The 18033-nt window shown below is 42.4% G+C and overlaps 1 protein-coding gene across 1 annotated transcript in view; it reads left to right on the forward strand.

The window, feature by feature from the left end:
- Positions 1-121: 121 nt before the first annotated feature.
- The window catches only part of LRP1B (LDL receptor related protein 1B), a 639031-nt gene continuing 621119 nt past the window's right edge, over positions 122-18033 (forward strand). The window contains exon 1 of the mRNA XM_042040771.1: positions 122-300. Within this exon, the coding sequence (XP_041896705.1) occupies positions 219-300 (82 nt within the window). The 5' untranslated portion in view covers positions 122-218. The remainder of the gene's footprint in view (positions 301-18033) is intronic.

Here is an 18033-nt window from a genome sequence, read left to right on the forward strand (position 1 = left end):
GGGGCGGAGCGCGGCGCTGCCGGCCGCCGGCGCCCCGCGCTGCCCGCTCGCTGCGTGCGGCGAGCCCAGCCGCGCTCCGCGCTCCGGAAAGTGCCGGCGGTGCCGCCGCGCCTCCTCCCGCACAGGCTCCGCCGCGCCTCCTCCCGCACAGGCTCCGCCGCTCCGCGCCCGCGGCCGACAGGCTCGGCTTCTGCCTCTTCTCCCGCACGCCCGCCGCGATGTCCGCTCTCCTCCTGGCCCTGGCGACGCTCTGGGGATTACCGCCCGTCGCCGAGGCGCTGGCAGCGGCAGCCCGCGGAGGTAAGGCACGTCCGTGGCGGGGTGCGGAGCCGTGGAACTTCCCGTCGCTTCTGCTCGGGAAGTTTTGCTCCCTTGCGCCTTGCGCGGACGGGCGCGGCCGCGGAGCGCTCCCCTCTCCACGCTCCATCACCGCGCTCCCCTCTCCGCGCTCCCGCACGCCTGGGTTGCGGGCGCGCTGCGCTGGGTTGGGGGCGAACCTTCGGCGGCGGCGAACACACGGGGACGAGGAGTGGGGTAATGTCCCTGATGGTCCCGGTGTCCTCACCGGGCACGACTCGCGGGGTGCGATCCACCGCGGGCGGGGGAACAGCCGCTGCTGCCGGCGACCCCCCGGTCCCGGCCGGGGCTCCCCGAGCCAGCCCCGCGGCCGGCGGCGATGTGCCGCAGGAACGGCGAGCGTCCGCCGCTTCCCCCAGCCTTCCAAAAGTTCCCTCGTCAATGTCCCCGAGTTGCCGCTCGCTCAGTGCCTGAACTTGGATTTGGGCTCGGGGTCCCGCACCTGCGGGGTGGGCGATCACGGAACTTCCAACTCTGTTCTCCGCCTCAGAGAAGTCCCTCATCCAAGAGGGAGACGGTTCCGAGCGGGGCTCGGTGTTTCGTCTCGCGTATTGCGCAGTCACCAGACCCGCTCTCATTTTCCTGTGAGATGTTTGAATTGGATATTTTCTAAGTATAGCCCAAGTCCGCCTTCTGTGTGGCTCAGGTGCGGGAACGGCGGTGTGGTGCTCTGACTCAGGTTTTCTTGCCGCTGTAGAAAAGCCTCCTCACCAGAAAATTGTCTGTCGGCTTGTTGTAGCCCTTCCGCTTCCAAACTGCGTGGTGTCATGAATGAGATGCCCTGGGTGGTGTTGTACGCAGTCTGCGAGGGTTTAGTTAGATTTCAGTAGAAATGTAACTCTGTAAAGCCTTGAATTCTCACTGTTAGACACCCAGCTCCTCTCCACCACGTACACACTGCCTATTAAATCGTTTACTAACTGCTTACAACTCGTTTGGGTGAGTGCGGATGCCTCTGCACAGTCGGTCTGGGGTATAGATTTCTGCTTCAGTCGAACTACCAAACCTCTCCCGTCCCTTTCCCACGTACCTGTCAGAATTACATAGGTGATTCATGCTGCGAAAATAAGAACTACCTACCTATCAACGAGAAAAGTATTGCTGCAGCATCACAAACTTGCATGTTTAAAACACTGCATCACAAGGTTCAGGGATATTGCAAGGAAATGAGGATAGTATTCCACAGAACGGAACTTGAGCAGCCAGAGAGGAAAGGTTTTTAGGGAATCTTTTTAGTTTTATGAAGGGTACGTATGCTTTTGCTTTGGGTCACAAAGATACGTGGTCGTGGTAGTGATTGTTTGATGGAAAATACTTCAAGAACTTTCCATGGTATTCACAGAATGGCCAGATTAGATTTCAGCAGCTGTAGCTTGCATCTGATCTTATGAATAAAAATCAAACTTCCAAACATTTTGTGGAATTGTTCTGGAAATTGATTTGTTGCTCTGTATTCCTTCATAGTGGTAAGCAGGTACCAATTATGCATGAATATTAATTTCTGGTGTTCAAATTTTGTTTGATTTTACCTTTGGGGTTTTCTTTTTTCCATAGTTACCTTGCTCTGATTTAGTGTTTCACCAAAAAAGAAAAGAAAAGTGCTGTCAGCTTATATTAAAATCAATCCCATCTTAAAAGGCAGCATCCTTGTAAATCATACCAGCCCCAAAAGTGGGATAAATCAAATTTACTTAGAATCAACTAACTCATCATATCATAATGTCATGTCTTATCAAAACCCAGCACTGCACAAATTAGGACTTAAAAGGCATTTTGTTTAAAAAAAAATGTCAAGTGGTCTCAACCTAAAAGGGATTCAGGATGAGGCATCCAGAAAGGGAATTACATTTGCACATCAGATAAACTTTATGATACAGTGCAAAAATTATTGACCATACCAAGCTGATTTTCCTTTACAGGAGAAAATTCAGAGTCACTGGAGCATGTTAAGCTTAATGTATGTGAAAGGCACTGAAATTTGGAATGCACTGAGGCTCGCCATTGGTAATAAGAGAATTGGGAAAATGTCATGGGTTGTGTTAATAGCAGTGTTGTGGTAGCCATGGTAATATAAAATATTAGTGAGGTGCTGTAGGGAGAGGTAACACTTTCTGTAAGACCAGAGGGTAACATCAGGAGGGAAAAAGGAGGTGGGAGGGAACCCCACCGAAGTTTGAATTAGCTAAACCCTTTTCTCTGGGTATGAAATACAGTTAAATTCTTCCAGTCTTATCAGGTCTGTCCTCAGCCAGGTTACAGCTCCTCTAATTTCACGTATATAAAAAAAATTGTGAAGAAAAAATAGAGAGAGGGAACTGGAAATGAGATGAAATAGAGAAGTGAGCAGAAGGGAATCCAGACAGGAGAGTATGGAAGGATAAGGGATAAGTCCTGCTGCAGCTGAGGTTGTGCCACTGAAGCCACAAAGAGGCGATTTCCTTTCCTTCTGCTTCAGTCAGTTCTTCCTGAGGAAATGGATGGACCCAGATTCCTTGCAGCACTTGCAACTCCTTCTCAGTATAGCTGCAACAAACGAATTTCAGGAGCCTGAGAAAAACATTACAAACAGTTCAGGAAGCTGAGAAGACAACATTTGTTACCTGCTCTCCCTACAGACGCTCAGGGGAACTTCACAGGTCCCATCGGTGCTCTGGCGTTCTGGTGGGCGTTTCCTTCCCACAGCTCTTCCCACCCTTGGAGCTTCACCCTGCTCCCTGCCTAGGCTCCTACACCCTTTTTCATCCTTTATTTTTGTGTCTGCTGCGGTGAACATCATTACATGGTTCCATTGCACTAATTGGTGTGATTACCTAGAGGTGATCCAAATTGCAGAGATGCCCCGGATAATGGGAGCTTGACTGGATAATCTCGGTGTTGTCAGTGAGATGTGTATCCACACCAGTATTAATGAGTTGCATTGCTCATTATTAATCGACTTGCTGTCTGCGCTGAGGCTTGTTTGTGTTGGGTTTTGGTGGCACGTCACTGCTGTCAGCAGCACTGAGCCACTGTCTTCTTCCCACTCTTCATGTGTGGTTTTAGCATTTTGGAGCTCTCAGGCAGGTGCTGGAGTGCTGAAACAGCTTCTCAGCAAAGTCTTGCAGACAAGAGATGCTCCTGCAAAGGGAGACTTTATATGGGATGGGAAAATGTTGTCACATAACTTAAAACTCAAGTTCATGAGTGATGGCATATCACACTTTTTTTTTTTTTGCTAATTTTAAAACTGTTTTTAAGAAGGAACAACAAATCCTCATGAATTTTACTCCTCTCTGGAGTCACAAAAGCAATTCCAAAACTTCTGTCTTCATCCCACTTAGCAGGGAATTTATTGTTTTTGCAGCATCCTTTGACTGTATTTAAGTGAAAGCTGGAAGCAAATTATTTTGAAATGGAATTTTCAGGCTTAAGGTTAGGCTGGTGGGAGTTTAGATTACTCACCCCTGTAGCAGAAACACAGACCAGGTGAAATAAATTTGTCTCCTTGGGACGACTGCTGATGGCCTTCATTCCCTGGTTAGGTGCCACAGCAGGTGACACTGACTGCACCAGGAGACTTTACAATACAACTCTGTCGTTATTAGCAGCTTAATGCTGGAAACTGGGTGTACCAGCACTGCTGTACTTCACCAGTCTGAGCTCCAGCTTGGCCATCTGTTGGAAAGTATTCTTGGAAAAAACCTAAAGAAGCTGTTTCTGTGCTGTACTACAGAGGTATATGTTCCCACAGTTAAGTTTGTTATGGCTTGAACCTGGATAATAAATATTAGTATCTTACATGCAAAAGAGATGCTTCCAAGGTCACAGTGACTTTGCTGTTTATTTATTTATTCCCAAAAACTATTACTTGAGAACATGGCTATCATTAGAGAGGCAAAATTACAGAGGAGGGTGATAATACATCACGGAGTTTGGGACAGTACTTGGCAGGATGTGTCATAAGGGTTAATTAAAGATGGAAATTGTAGGAGATGTCCACAAGTGCAGTTTCAGTGGCTGGTTGGTTTTGGAGGCACTCAGTGATGTCTGCCTGCCTTCAGCTGAGTGTGGGACTGCACACACAAACCCCTGGCACTCCTGGAGCCTGAGCAGGCTCTGTGTGTGGGTTTCTGTGAATTGACGTGCACGTTCTCTCTTACCTGGGTTGTTCTTTTAAGGTCAGTGGTTTCTGAGAGCTGTAGTTTAGTGAAAATAAAGTGGTAGAAATACACGAACTATTTAAAGGGTAAGCTGCATTTCAAAGTTCAAAACTAGGTGTTTGATGTGAAAAGACTATGTGTAAACTCGTTCTGCAGCAAGCCTTTTACTAATTTATCACAGCAGTTCTGCTGGAGCTGTGGCAGGTTGAAGGAGCTGTCCTCCAAAGGCTTGGAGAGAAGCTCTCTCACTTCACACCGTGCTTCCTTTGAAGAGTTACGTGACGGCTGCTATATAAATCTGAGCATATGCCATATCTTTGAGGTTCATATGGACCCCAATCTTTCTGCATTTAAAGTGGCAAAACTCACATTGACTTCAGTTGGAATGTTGGAAGCAAGTGTTCCTCCAGCACCTTCTTGACGGTCCTTTACTGGTTATTTGCAGTGGAAGAAATTGGATTTCTCCATTTTGCATTGTCTAAGGGCTTACGTAATTGTAACTCGTGAATTTAGAATTACGGCTTTCTCCAGAAAGGCTGGCAATTTAGATAGTAGAACATTGGTTTTGTTACAGTAGCATATTTAGAATCCCAGCGTGTTGTTGCTTTTTCCTAGTTTTCATGTATTAATCTGTCGCTTAATAGTCTTGTTCTTCAAATGCAATTAAAAAAAAATTTGCTTAGAGAACTCATTTTAATTGCACTTCCTCACTACATTCTTAATGATGAACAGTAAAGATGAAAATAGCAGAACTTGGCTACTTTTATGCGAGTCATACAGACTATTGAGTCTGTATTTAATGTCAGTTTGGGCTAAGCGTAGACATTGCAGAACTAGGTCTTAAATTTGTAAGTGCAATTAAAAACTAATTGGGTTTTTTTTTTTAATATAATTACTCAAATAATGACTTTGCACCTTCTGTCCAACTGCTATAGTTTGTTTTTTAATTGAACAAGTTGAATTTTCTCGCCCTTAAATTATCTCTATCGAAGAGATGAAAATATTTGTAAACTTATCCCAGCTAGCTAGCCAGTTGTTGACCATAACAGGACAAATTCTCAAGATGTACCAAAACACAGTGCTGCAAAGTGATACAAATCTTCATTTTTAAGCAGTTGGTAAAGTGAAATAACCAGGACTTGTTGCTCTGGAATCAGATGCCCAGCCCAGCCGAGGTCCTGCTAACAGGATTCCTTTGGTGAGGATGCTCCAGAGCCTTTGCAGAAGGGAAGGGCATTTTCCCGTGGGTGCTGGGCTGTGCAAGAGCAGGATTGGACCTCAGTAATGGAATTCCAATAAAACTCAGTCAGTGCCTTTTAATTAGATTTAATGGGAACTGGGAAGGATCATTAGAGATAAACACATGCTTTTGCCAGTAATACGTTCACAATGTTATTAATCTGATTTAATTTGCAAGATCCACATAGCAGGAGTAAGATTTTTGTCTGTACCTGGAAAGTGTTATATGAGCCTAATATATTTTGTTGTTATATGTGTCATTGCTTCCCAAGCAGTATGTAAATACAGAATTGAGGTTGGGCTCCATGTGTGGTGGTTATGACCCCTGCCAATCTGAGGGTAGGGCTGGATGCTGGAGAGAAGGCTGTTTGTCTCTTTAGAAACCGCATTTTTATTGACCATTCTGCCATAAATTGCAATGGTGTATTAATAACAAAACACTGCAATATGCAGAGTGTGCTGCTAAGTAATAGGGCTTTTTAAAGATGATGTAATGCCAGTCTGGAAGTGAGGTACGCCTGGAGATTTTTATTTCCATGCAGTTGAAATACAGCCTAATTCTCTGAGGCGGAAAAACAGATTACAGCATTACGAGTTCTAGATATGGTACGTTGCATCCTGAAATGCGCTTCCCAACCCGCCTGATGCTCCTAAACACCTCTCCTGCTGCTTCCTGCTGAGTGATGAGGCCTTCCAGAGGAGCCAGACAGCTGAAACTCAGCTTCGCTTCAGAAACAAGGGTGTACCTATTTCCTTTTCTTGGGAATATCCATGTATTTTGGGCTATCTGTTGCCTGATTGTCTGTAGGACATCCCTCAGTAACTTTTGGGCATGGCATTCTTGAATGACTTGCACTTCAAGTGCTAAAAGCTAAGCCTTTAGAATAATATCTATAATTCCTCAAAGTTTTTGCTACTGTAGAGCTCTGTTTTAACAGCAGTTCATAAGATTCACTCTTGTTTTTCCTGGAATGAGCAGAGAATGAAAAGGTGCAGTTTTGGTTTTTGCAGTGGTATTTTGGGGTGAGGATGGACCGTGTGCAAGACAAATGCTGGTGCAATGTTCTGCAAATGCAGTGTTTTTATGTGAGGTGCTCTGTCTAGAAGATTGCTTTGCAAACACATGGACATGCTCCCACAAAAATTCCCATGTGGCTTTCCTATAAAGCTTTAAGATTGTAATTTACCTAACTGGAAACTAACAAAAATACCTTGTTGGTGATATTTTTTAAAATACAGTTTCGATATTGTCAAATAGTTTGGGCTGCTGCTTATGATGTTCTCAGAGGCTGTGATATGGTGTAGAACACTTGGGTCTCCATCTCCCTTAACATGCAGGGAAGTTTTTCCTCAAGTTGAGTTCTTGTGAGGCACTGAAAGTACCAAAAAACCACCATTTCTCATACAGTCCTCTTCAGTGTATCTTTTTTTTGGAGAAATGCTGCAGCATTGTGTAGTCATAAACATGCAAGTTTGAAAAAGTCATACTAATGCAAGAAGATCACGAAAAATCGCAGCAATTTTCTACATGATAGGTAGATTTCCACAAAACACTTGCTTATTTTTGCTTGCAAATACTGTGAAGATAAAAGAGGAGAGAGCAAAGTAAGTTCATTGCTGGTTGGATGCTCTTTTGCATATGCAAACACGCACTGATTTACCCAAAGTATATTGGTATTTGTGTAAAGCTGTGTGCTTATGAAATCAAAGTGTGTCATTTGCCAATGAGACTTTCTCTTCTCTGGAGCAAAACATGTTTTATGTTTTGTAAACAAATAGATTTCAGACCTTCATCAACACCACTGAAGTCAGTGGATTCTTTGTTTTGTCCTTGATGTAAAGAATCAGGTTGCATGTAAGTGTAAAGGAACTTTGGACCATTTTATTAAAATTTCACCGGAAATTCTTAATTGGAGGACCTCTAATTAAATTATACTGTCTGTATTGTCCTATGACTTGTATGCAAGAAATATCTATTTCTTGAAATATTTCTATTCCAATATTTTGTTTAATTACGTCTGGGTTTCTTAAACTAAACCCACGTTTATATTTCTCTTATCTAATTTTAAATTATATGCATCAAATGCGTGATTACTTCTCATTTCAGAGTTTCTAACAATCCTCTAGAAGAGGAGTTATTGCACAAGTTTTTTTTAATAAAGTTAAATTGATAATTTTTCATGTGAAAACATTGATTTTTTGCAAGGAGACTGCCTTCCTGTGAGGTCAGAAAACCAGAGAAAATTCCAGACAGCTCAATATGCTAAGATGTATATGGTCTGCTACTCGGAAGTCATTAGGTTGGTTAAACCTGGTTTTTTTGGTAATACAGAAGAATCTGCTGGTCTTCTACATGAAGCACTACAGTTTTCTTCATGAATAATGTATATTGGTTTTGGAGATGTGGAAGGATTATAAAGTTAGTACCTTTTCATTTAGCACATCAGAATCTTTGCAGATTTATCCAGGGATGAGCACACTTGACTTTCTTTTGGAACCTATCCTAAAGCAGCTGTTTTTCCAGCAGTATTTAGTAAAGTATAATGAGGGTAGGTCAAGCGTGTGTGTTCTCCAGTGCTGATAGTCATATATCTCCTGGAGGAAAACTGGCCTGACTTCCAAATTCATCAGAAACACTTGGTTTAAAATAGGTTTATTTTGTGTAACTATTGAAGTTGGTTTTTCTGAGGGGTGTTTGCAGGCAGTGGGAGTTAAGGAGTGCAAGGAGTGGAGGAAGGCTGCAAAATGGAATTTGTTCTCCTTGGGCCCACGTCCTAAGCCAGTTGTTTTTATTTTTATATTTAGATTAGAGAAAGAATGGTGAGCAGCAAATGGTTTCTTCATAGTGATATCTTAAAGTAAGGAGTCTTAGGCAGAACTTGTGAGGCTGCAACATCAAATCCTGTGCAAGGGAGATGAAGCAGGTTGAGATTATAGAAATGTGAAAACTTGAGCACTGTCCCAGCCTACAGCTTGTTGGGTTGAATTGCTGGTATGCAATTTTGGTAGAAACAAAGCACAGCTGTGTTGGAGCAAAAAAGTGTTTTGCAGGCAGGGTTTTGGAGGCTCACCTGAGCAGGTGATGCTGTAGGGCTGCTGTAAACCACTTCTGTGAGAATATATTGCACCTGTATACATACGATATCCCTTGGCTATAGAGGGAGAGCCATGAAAGGTGCTGTGCTAAGTGCAGCAAAGCCAGGAGTACCAGGGCTTTTTTCAGCAGACAGAATCTCATGCCATGACCCAAGTGGCCCATTATCACATTTCTTCAAATTGGAGCAAGCTATTCAGGTCAGTGTGTATGTACAGACCCATCTGAATGAATTCCTCAGCCTGCACTTGCTGTGCTACGTTTCTTTCTCTGGGTTTCTAGTGGCTGTGAGTTGAATAGAGTTGACAGTACACAATACTACCTATTTACTCTGTAGATCATACTCCTCTGGAGAAGTGGTGTCAGTTAATCTGCTACTTCTGCATTTTCAGAGACCTGTGAACTGCACCTCCAGTAGTATTGCAGGAAAGTGTCAGATCTAAATTTCTATAATTTTCTTATTTACCTTGGATTTCTGGGCCTGTGTGTCCAGGTCTCCAGCCTTTGACACTTATTTTGTCCTGTGAATAGTTTGCTTTCTGTGCAGAAATTCTCTCTGTCAGTATCCAATTTTGGCCACTCTTAGGGCTGTAAGAAGTTTGAAGCAGATGGTTGTCAACAGATGATGACAAAATTCTGAAATACGGCTCTGATACAAACTGTGAGGTTGAGTATTTAAAGCACATTCAAGTGTATAAAGCCTGCTTGTGTTCCTAATGCTACTGCTACCTTTGCTGTGCAATATTCTCGGAACAATTCGTAAGTTCCATGCTTTTTTCTGGAAACAGCATAACTCCCCACACCAATTAGTGGTGTTCAGTAATGAGTATATGAACCATGTTATGATTCTATGTCAGTTAGAATTGTTAAATGCTCCTTGATGAAACCATGCTGATTTACATTAATTGGTGGCCCGTCTTCCCACGGTGGCTTCACACTGTGTCAGAAGTGCCTCACAAAAAGTTGTAACATAACTAAACTCTCAGTGATTGCCCGTGATTGCCATTCTGCTGTTGACTGCTGCTCTGAAGACTTACCAGCAAAAGACTTCAGAATTCAGGAGAATTTAATAAGTGGCTGTGAGCCTTAGGAGCATAACTAAAAGCATTTGCATAAAATGAGTGCTGAGAGCTGGTAGGTGTGGCACAACTCGGATCCTGCCACTGCATCCCCTTTGCTAATCCAGCAGCTCAAAGTAATTTAAGTGCATTAAAGACTGTTTATGTGTCTATGAAAAGCATGATGCAAATATGCAAATTCAAGAGCGCGTCTTCCACAAGTTTATATATCTTAATGAAAAATGTCAGAGCATAATATATCAACAGTCTGCTTCGCCCCACAGTAGCCAGTTTTTTCTAAAGATAGCACAGCATGTCCTTGGTGTGGTACTAGGAGTAAATTAACACAGCAGAATGCTTGTTCTTGAAGTCAGCTGATGTCTTCTGCTGATTTTTGGGGAGGAAAGACCTGTCTGCTCAGGGTGGTCATCTTGAACTGGTTACCACTGCCTGGTTGTGCATGCACACGAGTAATTTCCCCTCACTAGTATTAAAAAAATTCTCTTTGTTTCATTCAGTTTGCTATCCTGTTTTATGTTGAGTGGAAAAGTTGCCCCACCTGAGTGGAAATCTTGGATTGTATTTCATGGGATGCCTGAGAAGCATGAGATGGCCATAGGCTTTACGTTTATGGGAGAGCAGAGTGGTGACTCCTACTGGTTTGCATCTGGTTTCACCTTATGAATTCTGCTTTCACCTCATGAATTATGGCTTCATCTCGAGTAGTTTCACCTCTCTCTTTTTACTTTTTTTTTTTCCTATCAAATTTACAAAATTTCATGCCTGGGAAATTCCGGTACAGCTTCAGAAGCCCAGGTGCTGCAGAGCTCATCAGGGAGTCACAGCTGTTGATGGTACAGGTGCCTGTTGAATGCTGCTTTCATTTGGGGTTTGCAGCCACAGGGAAACAAAAAACCTAGAAGTGATTGGCAGAGGGTCACTTGTTAAATTACAGCATTATTTTATTTGATGGGAAGCAAAAAAGTCCATGTCCAGTACCAAAAAATTCTAACAGTCTCCACAGTGCTTCTGAACCAAAAAGAGCTTGTGTTGCTGAATGCATGAGGAGTTAAGCAGGAACATTTGGTATGTGCAAGTATTGTCTTTGATAAGCCATGGGGAAATCAACATCTCTTCTTGCTTTCCTGAAAATACAGGAGGCTTCTTGAAGCACTTGCTTTTGGGAATGAGTGTATTAGTGAAGAGTTCATGGATGATCCGGATCTAATTTTTATAGAAATGAATGGTAACTCACTGTGGGACTTCAAGTCTGCACGGGTGTATTTTACATTCACCTGCCTTATTCTAGACTTAAAGAATTCTTTTTTCTTTTTTCCCCCCACTGATAAATAACTGAAGGTTAAAAGTAACTCATCCCAATAGGAATCACTACCAGTGTAAGGAGGAAAAAAAAGAAAGTCAGCGGTAGTCACTGCAGAAGTGCAGTGATGTTTCAATAACACCAAGTAATCCCCCATACTTCAGTAATAAAGTTGCATGGGCTGCAGTCAGCTTTCCTGTTAGCACCTTTCTATTGACACCTTTCTGTCAGAAAAGATGAAGTGAAGAGCAAAACCTAACTCTGTTTTCGCTTATGCTAAATGTATTCTGCAAAGCTTTGGTGAAATACAAAGCGTGTGGACTTTGCAGATAGTGTTTGCATTTGGGACTTGTGGGAAAATTTATGTGAACTTTGTGCTGTGGGAATGGTTGCCCTTTAAAGCAATTGGTTATATTTAATGTAAGTACATACCTCAAAACTGTATTTGGTAGAGTGCTCTGTTCTTTAGAGCTCTCTTGTTTTTAGGGGCAGGAGTGTGAATTATTGGTATAAACTGAGTTTTTACAGTTTGGCTAGCTTGGGTCCATAGACCTACCATTTTCTTTTTCCCGCTGAGAAATCTGTTGGTGTTTAAAACCAACGGACAAACCCAAAACCCTGGCAAAGTAAGCCAAAATACTTTGCAGTTATGGGCTGAAACCATCTAATACTGTAGTCCAAAAGCTCATTAACATTGATTTTTCTTAATTCTCTCAATAACCTGAACATTTGTTCTAATTACAAGAGGAATAAAAAGCAGACTAACAGGTTCTTAGATGTTGAAGTCTGCTGGACCACAAAGCATCTGAAAGGATATCCTTCAGAAGGAGTAAGTGGGAGGTATGAGTATAAATCTCACTAGCCAGTAACAATATCCATACCCATACTTGGGGGAGAAACACCTCTCAAAACATCTCCTTCCTGCTGGACCTCTGGGGCTCATACACTTGCCAAGGTCACACCTTCTGCCTCCCTTTGCAGCCTATTTTACAGAAGGGGCTGGGGAAAGTTTTGGAAAAACTGATAAATTATGTTTATTTTGAAAGGAAAATACCTGAGCAGCTGGGACTAGGTAAAGCACCTCAGGAAGGATTGGGGTTGGGCTCCTGCTTCTTCTGTGCTGGTGGTGGAGAAGGGTTGCTCATGATGTGGTCTCCTGGTTCTTCATGTGAATGATCCGGGCATCAAGAATAGGATTGGTTCTTGGAGCAATTTTAAGTGTGAGCTAAGCCTTCTCGTTAAGGAGGAAAAAAAAGGAAGCATTTGTATTTTTCTGAGTAGTCTTAAGTGTTACAGCCTGGGGAAGAAAATCTTTCCTTTGTCCTTAGTAACCCTTTGATTGCCAGACAGTCTGATCTGAGAAATGCGTTTTGTGCTGGTGGTGCTGATGATGCTGGTCCTGGAGTGAGGGGTCAGGGATGGAGCTCTGACACTGGCCCACCTGGGCTGTACCCTGGCTCTTCCCCTGGGGAGGGTGCCCTCTCCTCGGATCTCATCCCCTGTCAGGGCCAGGTGACCACATTCAGTTTGTTTTGGCCTTGAACCCAACAAGGAGGGAAACAGGGAGGGGAAACCTGTGCAGAGCTTGGGCAGGGTAATACAGCCCTTGAGGCTGAGGTTGTTCTTCCTCCCACCCTCTCATCAGGTGGGTGCTGATAAAGTTTGAGATCCCTCTTGAATTTCAGTGGAAGAGAAGACTGGCTAGTAATAGTCCAAGGAGGAGAAATGGTGTCCCAGGAAAGGAAAGGTGTTGCTGAAGAAGGAAAATCTGAAGGATTTTCTTCCCTGAGTGCTGTGCTTTGTACAGAGGAAGAAAGGAAAGGCTTCATCAATCTCCCTCTTATTAAACTGGCACAGCTAATATATTCTGCTAAAATGTGTTCATCATGCTGTTTAAAACAGCCAGGTTAGAAATCTACTGACAATAAATGAAGATTTATCGGTTTTCATGTCACTGGGGCACCTAAGACAGGTTTGGAATACTAACTGGAGTTTGTGAAAGGGGAAAAAACACTGTTCCAGTACCATTTAATTAACTATCTGGCCAATATTTCTCCCTTTTTATTGTAAAATCTGTAAGTTGTCACTGGCTGCAAATGTACTCTTGTACAATTCTGCCAACAGTTAGCAAATAAACATATTAAAATATAGAATGTCTTGTACAGATCCATGTGTACTGGATAAACCATACATTGAACTGCAGAGATGGCTTGTTTTAGCACACCAGAAGATAATAATTGTATATGTGTATCTCTTGGTAAGTGCAGGATAACTGAGATCAGTGCAAATATGAGCAGTATTTTTTTTTAAACTGAAGTCATACCAGGAGCCCAATGTAAATAACCTATTTTATGCAAGTCACAGGTACGTTTATTGCTTAGCCTCTGTATTATGTTGTTATTCTAAGCAATAACACTGTAAGCTGTGATTGAAATACAGAGATGCCAGTCTTAAAATTTATCCAAATGTTTTAATCAAGTTTGTGGATTAAAGCCTTACAAGATTTAATGAGGTAAAAAAAAAAAAAGGTTTTTTTTTTTTGGAGAGCTGATTTATGTAGACGTTCATTTGTCCAAGCAATCTTGAGTGACAGAGAGCACTATGGATCATGGGTTCAGACACTTGCTGGGATCCATAGAAGTTAAAACTGGGAGTTTGTGTGCTTTGCTGGTTGCTGTTCCTCTCCCAGCTTCCCATGGGAGGAGTGCTGCTCTGCAGGCTGCAGCTCCCTGACCTTTGAGGAGATTGTTCCTGCTGTTTGGGGAGCTGCAAGTATAGAGGGAAAATTGTGATTTTTGTCACTCAAGGTCAAAGCACTGACACCAAATGACTGGTTCGTGTTTTAGCTTAAAATGCTGCAGACAGCATGTTATGGGCACAGGATATGTAAAGCTCACCTTCCCTGTGAGATCTACCAGAGGGGGAAGTATCTGAGCCTGCCCTGTGACGCATAAAATGCTGTGGCAAGCAACTGTTTTGAGCAGATGGGGACCAAGTTTGGAAGCGTTGAAAAGAACTAAAAGAAATCCAAAGCTATCGAATTAACTTTATTCTCTCTCTTGCAGCTGCTGGAGCTCTTGCAGTCCCTCTGGTCAGGCTTGCAGCGGGAGCTCTTGGGTTGAAAGGTTAACGACTCACTTACTAAGCAGTGCCATTTTCTTTCATTTTTCATCTACAATTATCTCTACTCCTCTAAAAACTGAAAGGCCCTTCCAAAACGTATTGTACGGATGCGTTATTGCTGTGAATTAGCTATTAAATCATAGATCTTTAAAAGTGAAATCCAAATATGCATGAATTTATTCGGCTGCTGCACAGCTACCCCATTAGGGACGTGATGAGTATCATATCCAGGCAGCTCTGGATATTGGCAGATGTTTCTTTCTAAGGATCATAATGTTCATTTGAATTGTCACTTTTGGGTTATTCTGGGGGCAAGATGGACACTGAAGGAAGAACCTTGAGGATGGTGCAGTAGAGAAAGAAGCAGAGCAGATCCTGCAGTGGGATTGTCTGTGGGGTGGGAGTTGCTGGGGTAAAAGCTCAGCGTGAGAGCTGGAGACAATCAGGGTGAACAGTTGAGATGGTGATGCCTTCTATGTAGGGGTAGTAAAAGATAAGAAAAGAGCCACATCCAGAGGGCTGGTTAAAGGGATGGTGGCGAGGAAAGAGGAGTTGCCAATAACTTGTAAATTGTGGGCTTTAAGGCTGAAATAGCGGTGGTGGTTTCAGGGAATGGAAGATGTCAAGAGCAAAAGCCAGATTTTTTCGCAGCTGTTTGATATGGTATTTGTGTTCTTTTATGAATTCCTTAAATTAGCAGTTTCACTTTTCTGCTGTCTACTGTACTTTGACTCTTCACTGAATTAAGTCACATTATAAATGACATCTTTCCAACAGTCGGAATACAGGTTAGTACTCCCAAGAGGGGTGCTTTAATGAGGTTGTTGCTATGACACCTCAGCTTCAGGCACATGTGCCGCTTCGAAATACCCTCCCTCCCCTCAAAAATTGTAGCAACTTCTGCGAGGGCATTTTAGAACTTCCCTCTCAGTGTAATTTATGACCAGCACTTTGTATTTCTATTCTCCCAGTAATGCAGCTGAACTTCTGTGTTTGTTTCTGCTTTTATTCCTGAAATGTTAATAGTAGTGCATGACTTGACAAGTTAAAGAAACAAGGAGGTGTTGGTTCTTTGGCAATTTCAAAGGCTGCTCTGAGGATGAGTCAAAACATTTACAGAAAGAACAGGTGCAAACACTACAGTGTTTACAGTGGAAATGTGTGGGGCTGGTGCTTCTGAAATTCACATCAGAGAACTTCACAATGGATGGAAATTGTTTATTACATACTCGGACACCTGGTAGGAATACAAACATTCCTGCTGGGATACAGCCTTGTAAGTGGGTGCAAGGATTTGCCTCTGCAGAGGAGCTGGCTGTGGTCTGTGGCCAGGCTGTGTAATGGCTCTCAGTACCTCAAGGATGTTAAATCATACAGTTATATTTTTCAGACAGACTCTGAGGTTGTATTGCTTTGCCACTGCTGTCTGCTCTAGACACAAGGTTCCCTGGGAAGGAGAGAAAAAAACCTTTCCTCTCAGGAACCAAATCACTCCATCCTACCTTTCTACACTGTCTCTGCTCTTGTCCAATACCAACTTTTGCACAGTTAAATGTGGGTAAGGCAGTTCCAAGCCCAAGGCTTAGAACCTCAGCATGGTCCAGACAAAGACTGACACTAGTATTTTATTTTGAAAAATAGTGAAAGTCCTACCCACAGTTTAACAAAGTTATTCCATGAAAATGTTGGAACAGCCTTCAGGAAGGATGGTGTCAGAGTAAGCACTCTGTATTCTGAGTGTTGCTCTGTTGCTGCTTGCCCATGAAATGACAAAAATGTCATGTTTAAACTCAAATGAGCAGCTCTAAAATGCATTTCTGCTGCCTCAGTGTTTTCTAGTTGCTTTGTTGACACAAGAGACTTCATTGTTGAGTCTCCTCTTCCTTCCAAGCTCTGAATGTGAGTTTTCAGACTTTAACATACAGAAAGGAGTCATAGTCAAATCTGACATGACCTATATAAACATTGCCTCAAACATTGGCCTGGATGAAAGTCTTTTTCCCTTTCCAAAGGTTTTCAGTTTTCTTGTTTGCTTAGCTGTGCATTGCTGCAGTTGCTTCTCATCGAACGTGTCTCTACCCACCTGTGGGTGCTCTGCCAGCTGTTGGAAGTAAACTCCTTTATCACTACTCATGTCAGTGGAGGTAAACCCAGGGAGATGCTCAGCAACTACATAATCAGAAAGCATTGCCATTTTGAAGTTATTTGGTTTAAAAGATTTTTTTGTTTTGTTTGCTACTGCTTTAGAAACTGCATTAAAAAGATCTGGATTTTTTTTTTTTCTGAGTGTTTTATTGAAAGCTAAAACCTTGGGACTAAAGAGTAAAAAGGCTGGCTTTATAAATCAATGCTTCATTGTAGGAATTATGCTATTTACTACTCATCCAAGTATAGTAAATTTTTACAAATGCAAAATCATTCAGCTGTACCCAGATTAGTTCAAAAGATGCTGATGAGAACAGTTAAGTTTTTTGCAGGTTCTGATAATACTGTTTGCCATAAGCGTGCTTGTCTCAGTTCTTTTCTATGACCAAGCTGAAAGTGCAATTTATCTGTAATTTTAATGACCAGTAAATAGGCCCAAATATTCCACACATTATGCTCTTTTGCCTATTCTCTATTTGACTTGCTTGGCCATTAGTGCCCCTCATACTCTGATCATAATTTTGTCCTCTCTGGTAAGAAGGTGAGATGTAGGAGGTTTTACCCTCACAGAAAAACCCAGCAGAAAAAGCAAACCCAGCACCCGGGGTGCCTCGACAAAAGGAGACCAGATGCAGAGTGAAAGGCACATGGTGCAGATTCTGGCTTTTCCCTGCAAAGATTGCGGCAAGAACAGAAAGCACGCTGTGATTTATTCTCGTGGCAAAAAACTGCAAATGGAACAAGGAGTACAGAAATCTCAATATGTTGTTGCTAATACAATTTACATTTAGAATAGTGTGTCCTCCTTCACCACCATGCTCTGTTTAAACATAGCTGAGTTCAACGAGTCTATAGCTTGAACTGCAGTCAGAACTTCCACTCAATGAACATCTAAAACTTAATGGTAATTATAAAGCGTCTAAAAAAAAAAAAAAATCCCCATGTGTTATATTTGTTCAGTATTTATCTCCATGTATAATAATATCAAATTATTATGCTGTGTCTCAAAGACATAAATCGTATCATTTTTACACAGACCAGAAAATGACTTGCACTTAATGACATGTTTATCTGTGTATATATGGTGGATTTTAAATTGAACAGTTCCAGACATAATTTTCCTAATATTTGTTAATCTATCTTTAATTAAAATGTTAATTGCTAATCCAGATATCACACAGAGAAAAATCAGCCTACAGTAAACTGTGCCTTATTTGCACAAGGACAAAACCTGTGCAATTACATGTCAGTCTGCTCCTCTGAGTTGCAGTGTTGTCACCTTTCATCTGCGATAACCAACTAAAAACATATTGTTGAGTTATTGTACTCATTGTTTACCCCCAGATATGGCTGGGTGGAGAGTCCAGGGGGGTGTGGAGTTAATTTAGTGCCAGTTAAAAATTCCCAAAGTAGGGCCTGAAGTACTCTTTGATGGGACTTTTTTGCCCAGAATGGTTCTGCCAGTGCTGCTGCGGCTGAAATTGCCTCTGACAGTTCCTGGGATAGAAAACACTGCTGAAATCGTGTCCTGTGTAGCCCAGAACAAAACTCCCTCTG

This window comes from Corvus kubaryi, unplaced genomic scaffold, assembly GCF_017639235.1.
Source record: "Corvus kubaryi isolate FWS band 111438036 unplaced genomic scaffold, C.kubaryi_AGA036_p1.0 37396, whole genome shotgun sequence".
Taxonomy (NCBI): Eukaryota; Metazoa; Chordata; class Aves; order Passeriformes; family Corvidae; genus Corvus; species Corvus kubaryi.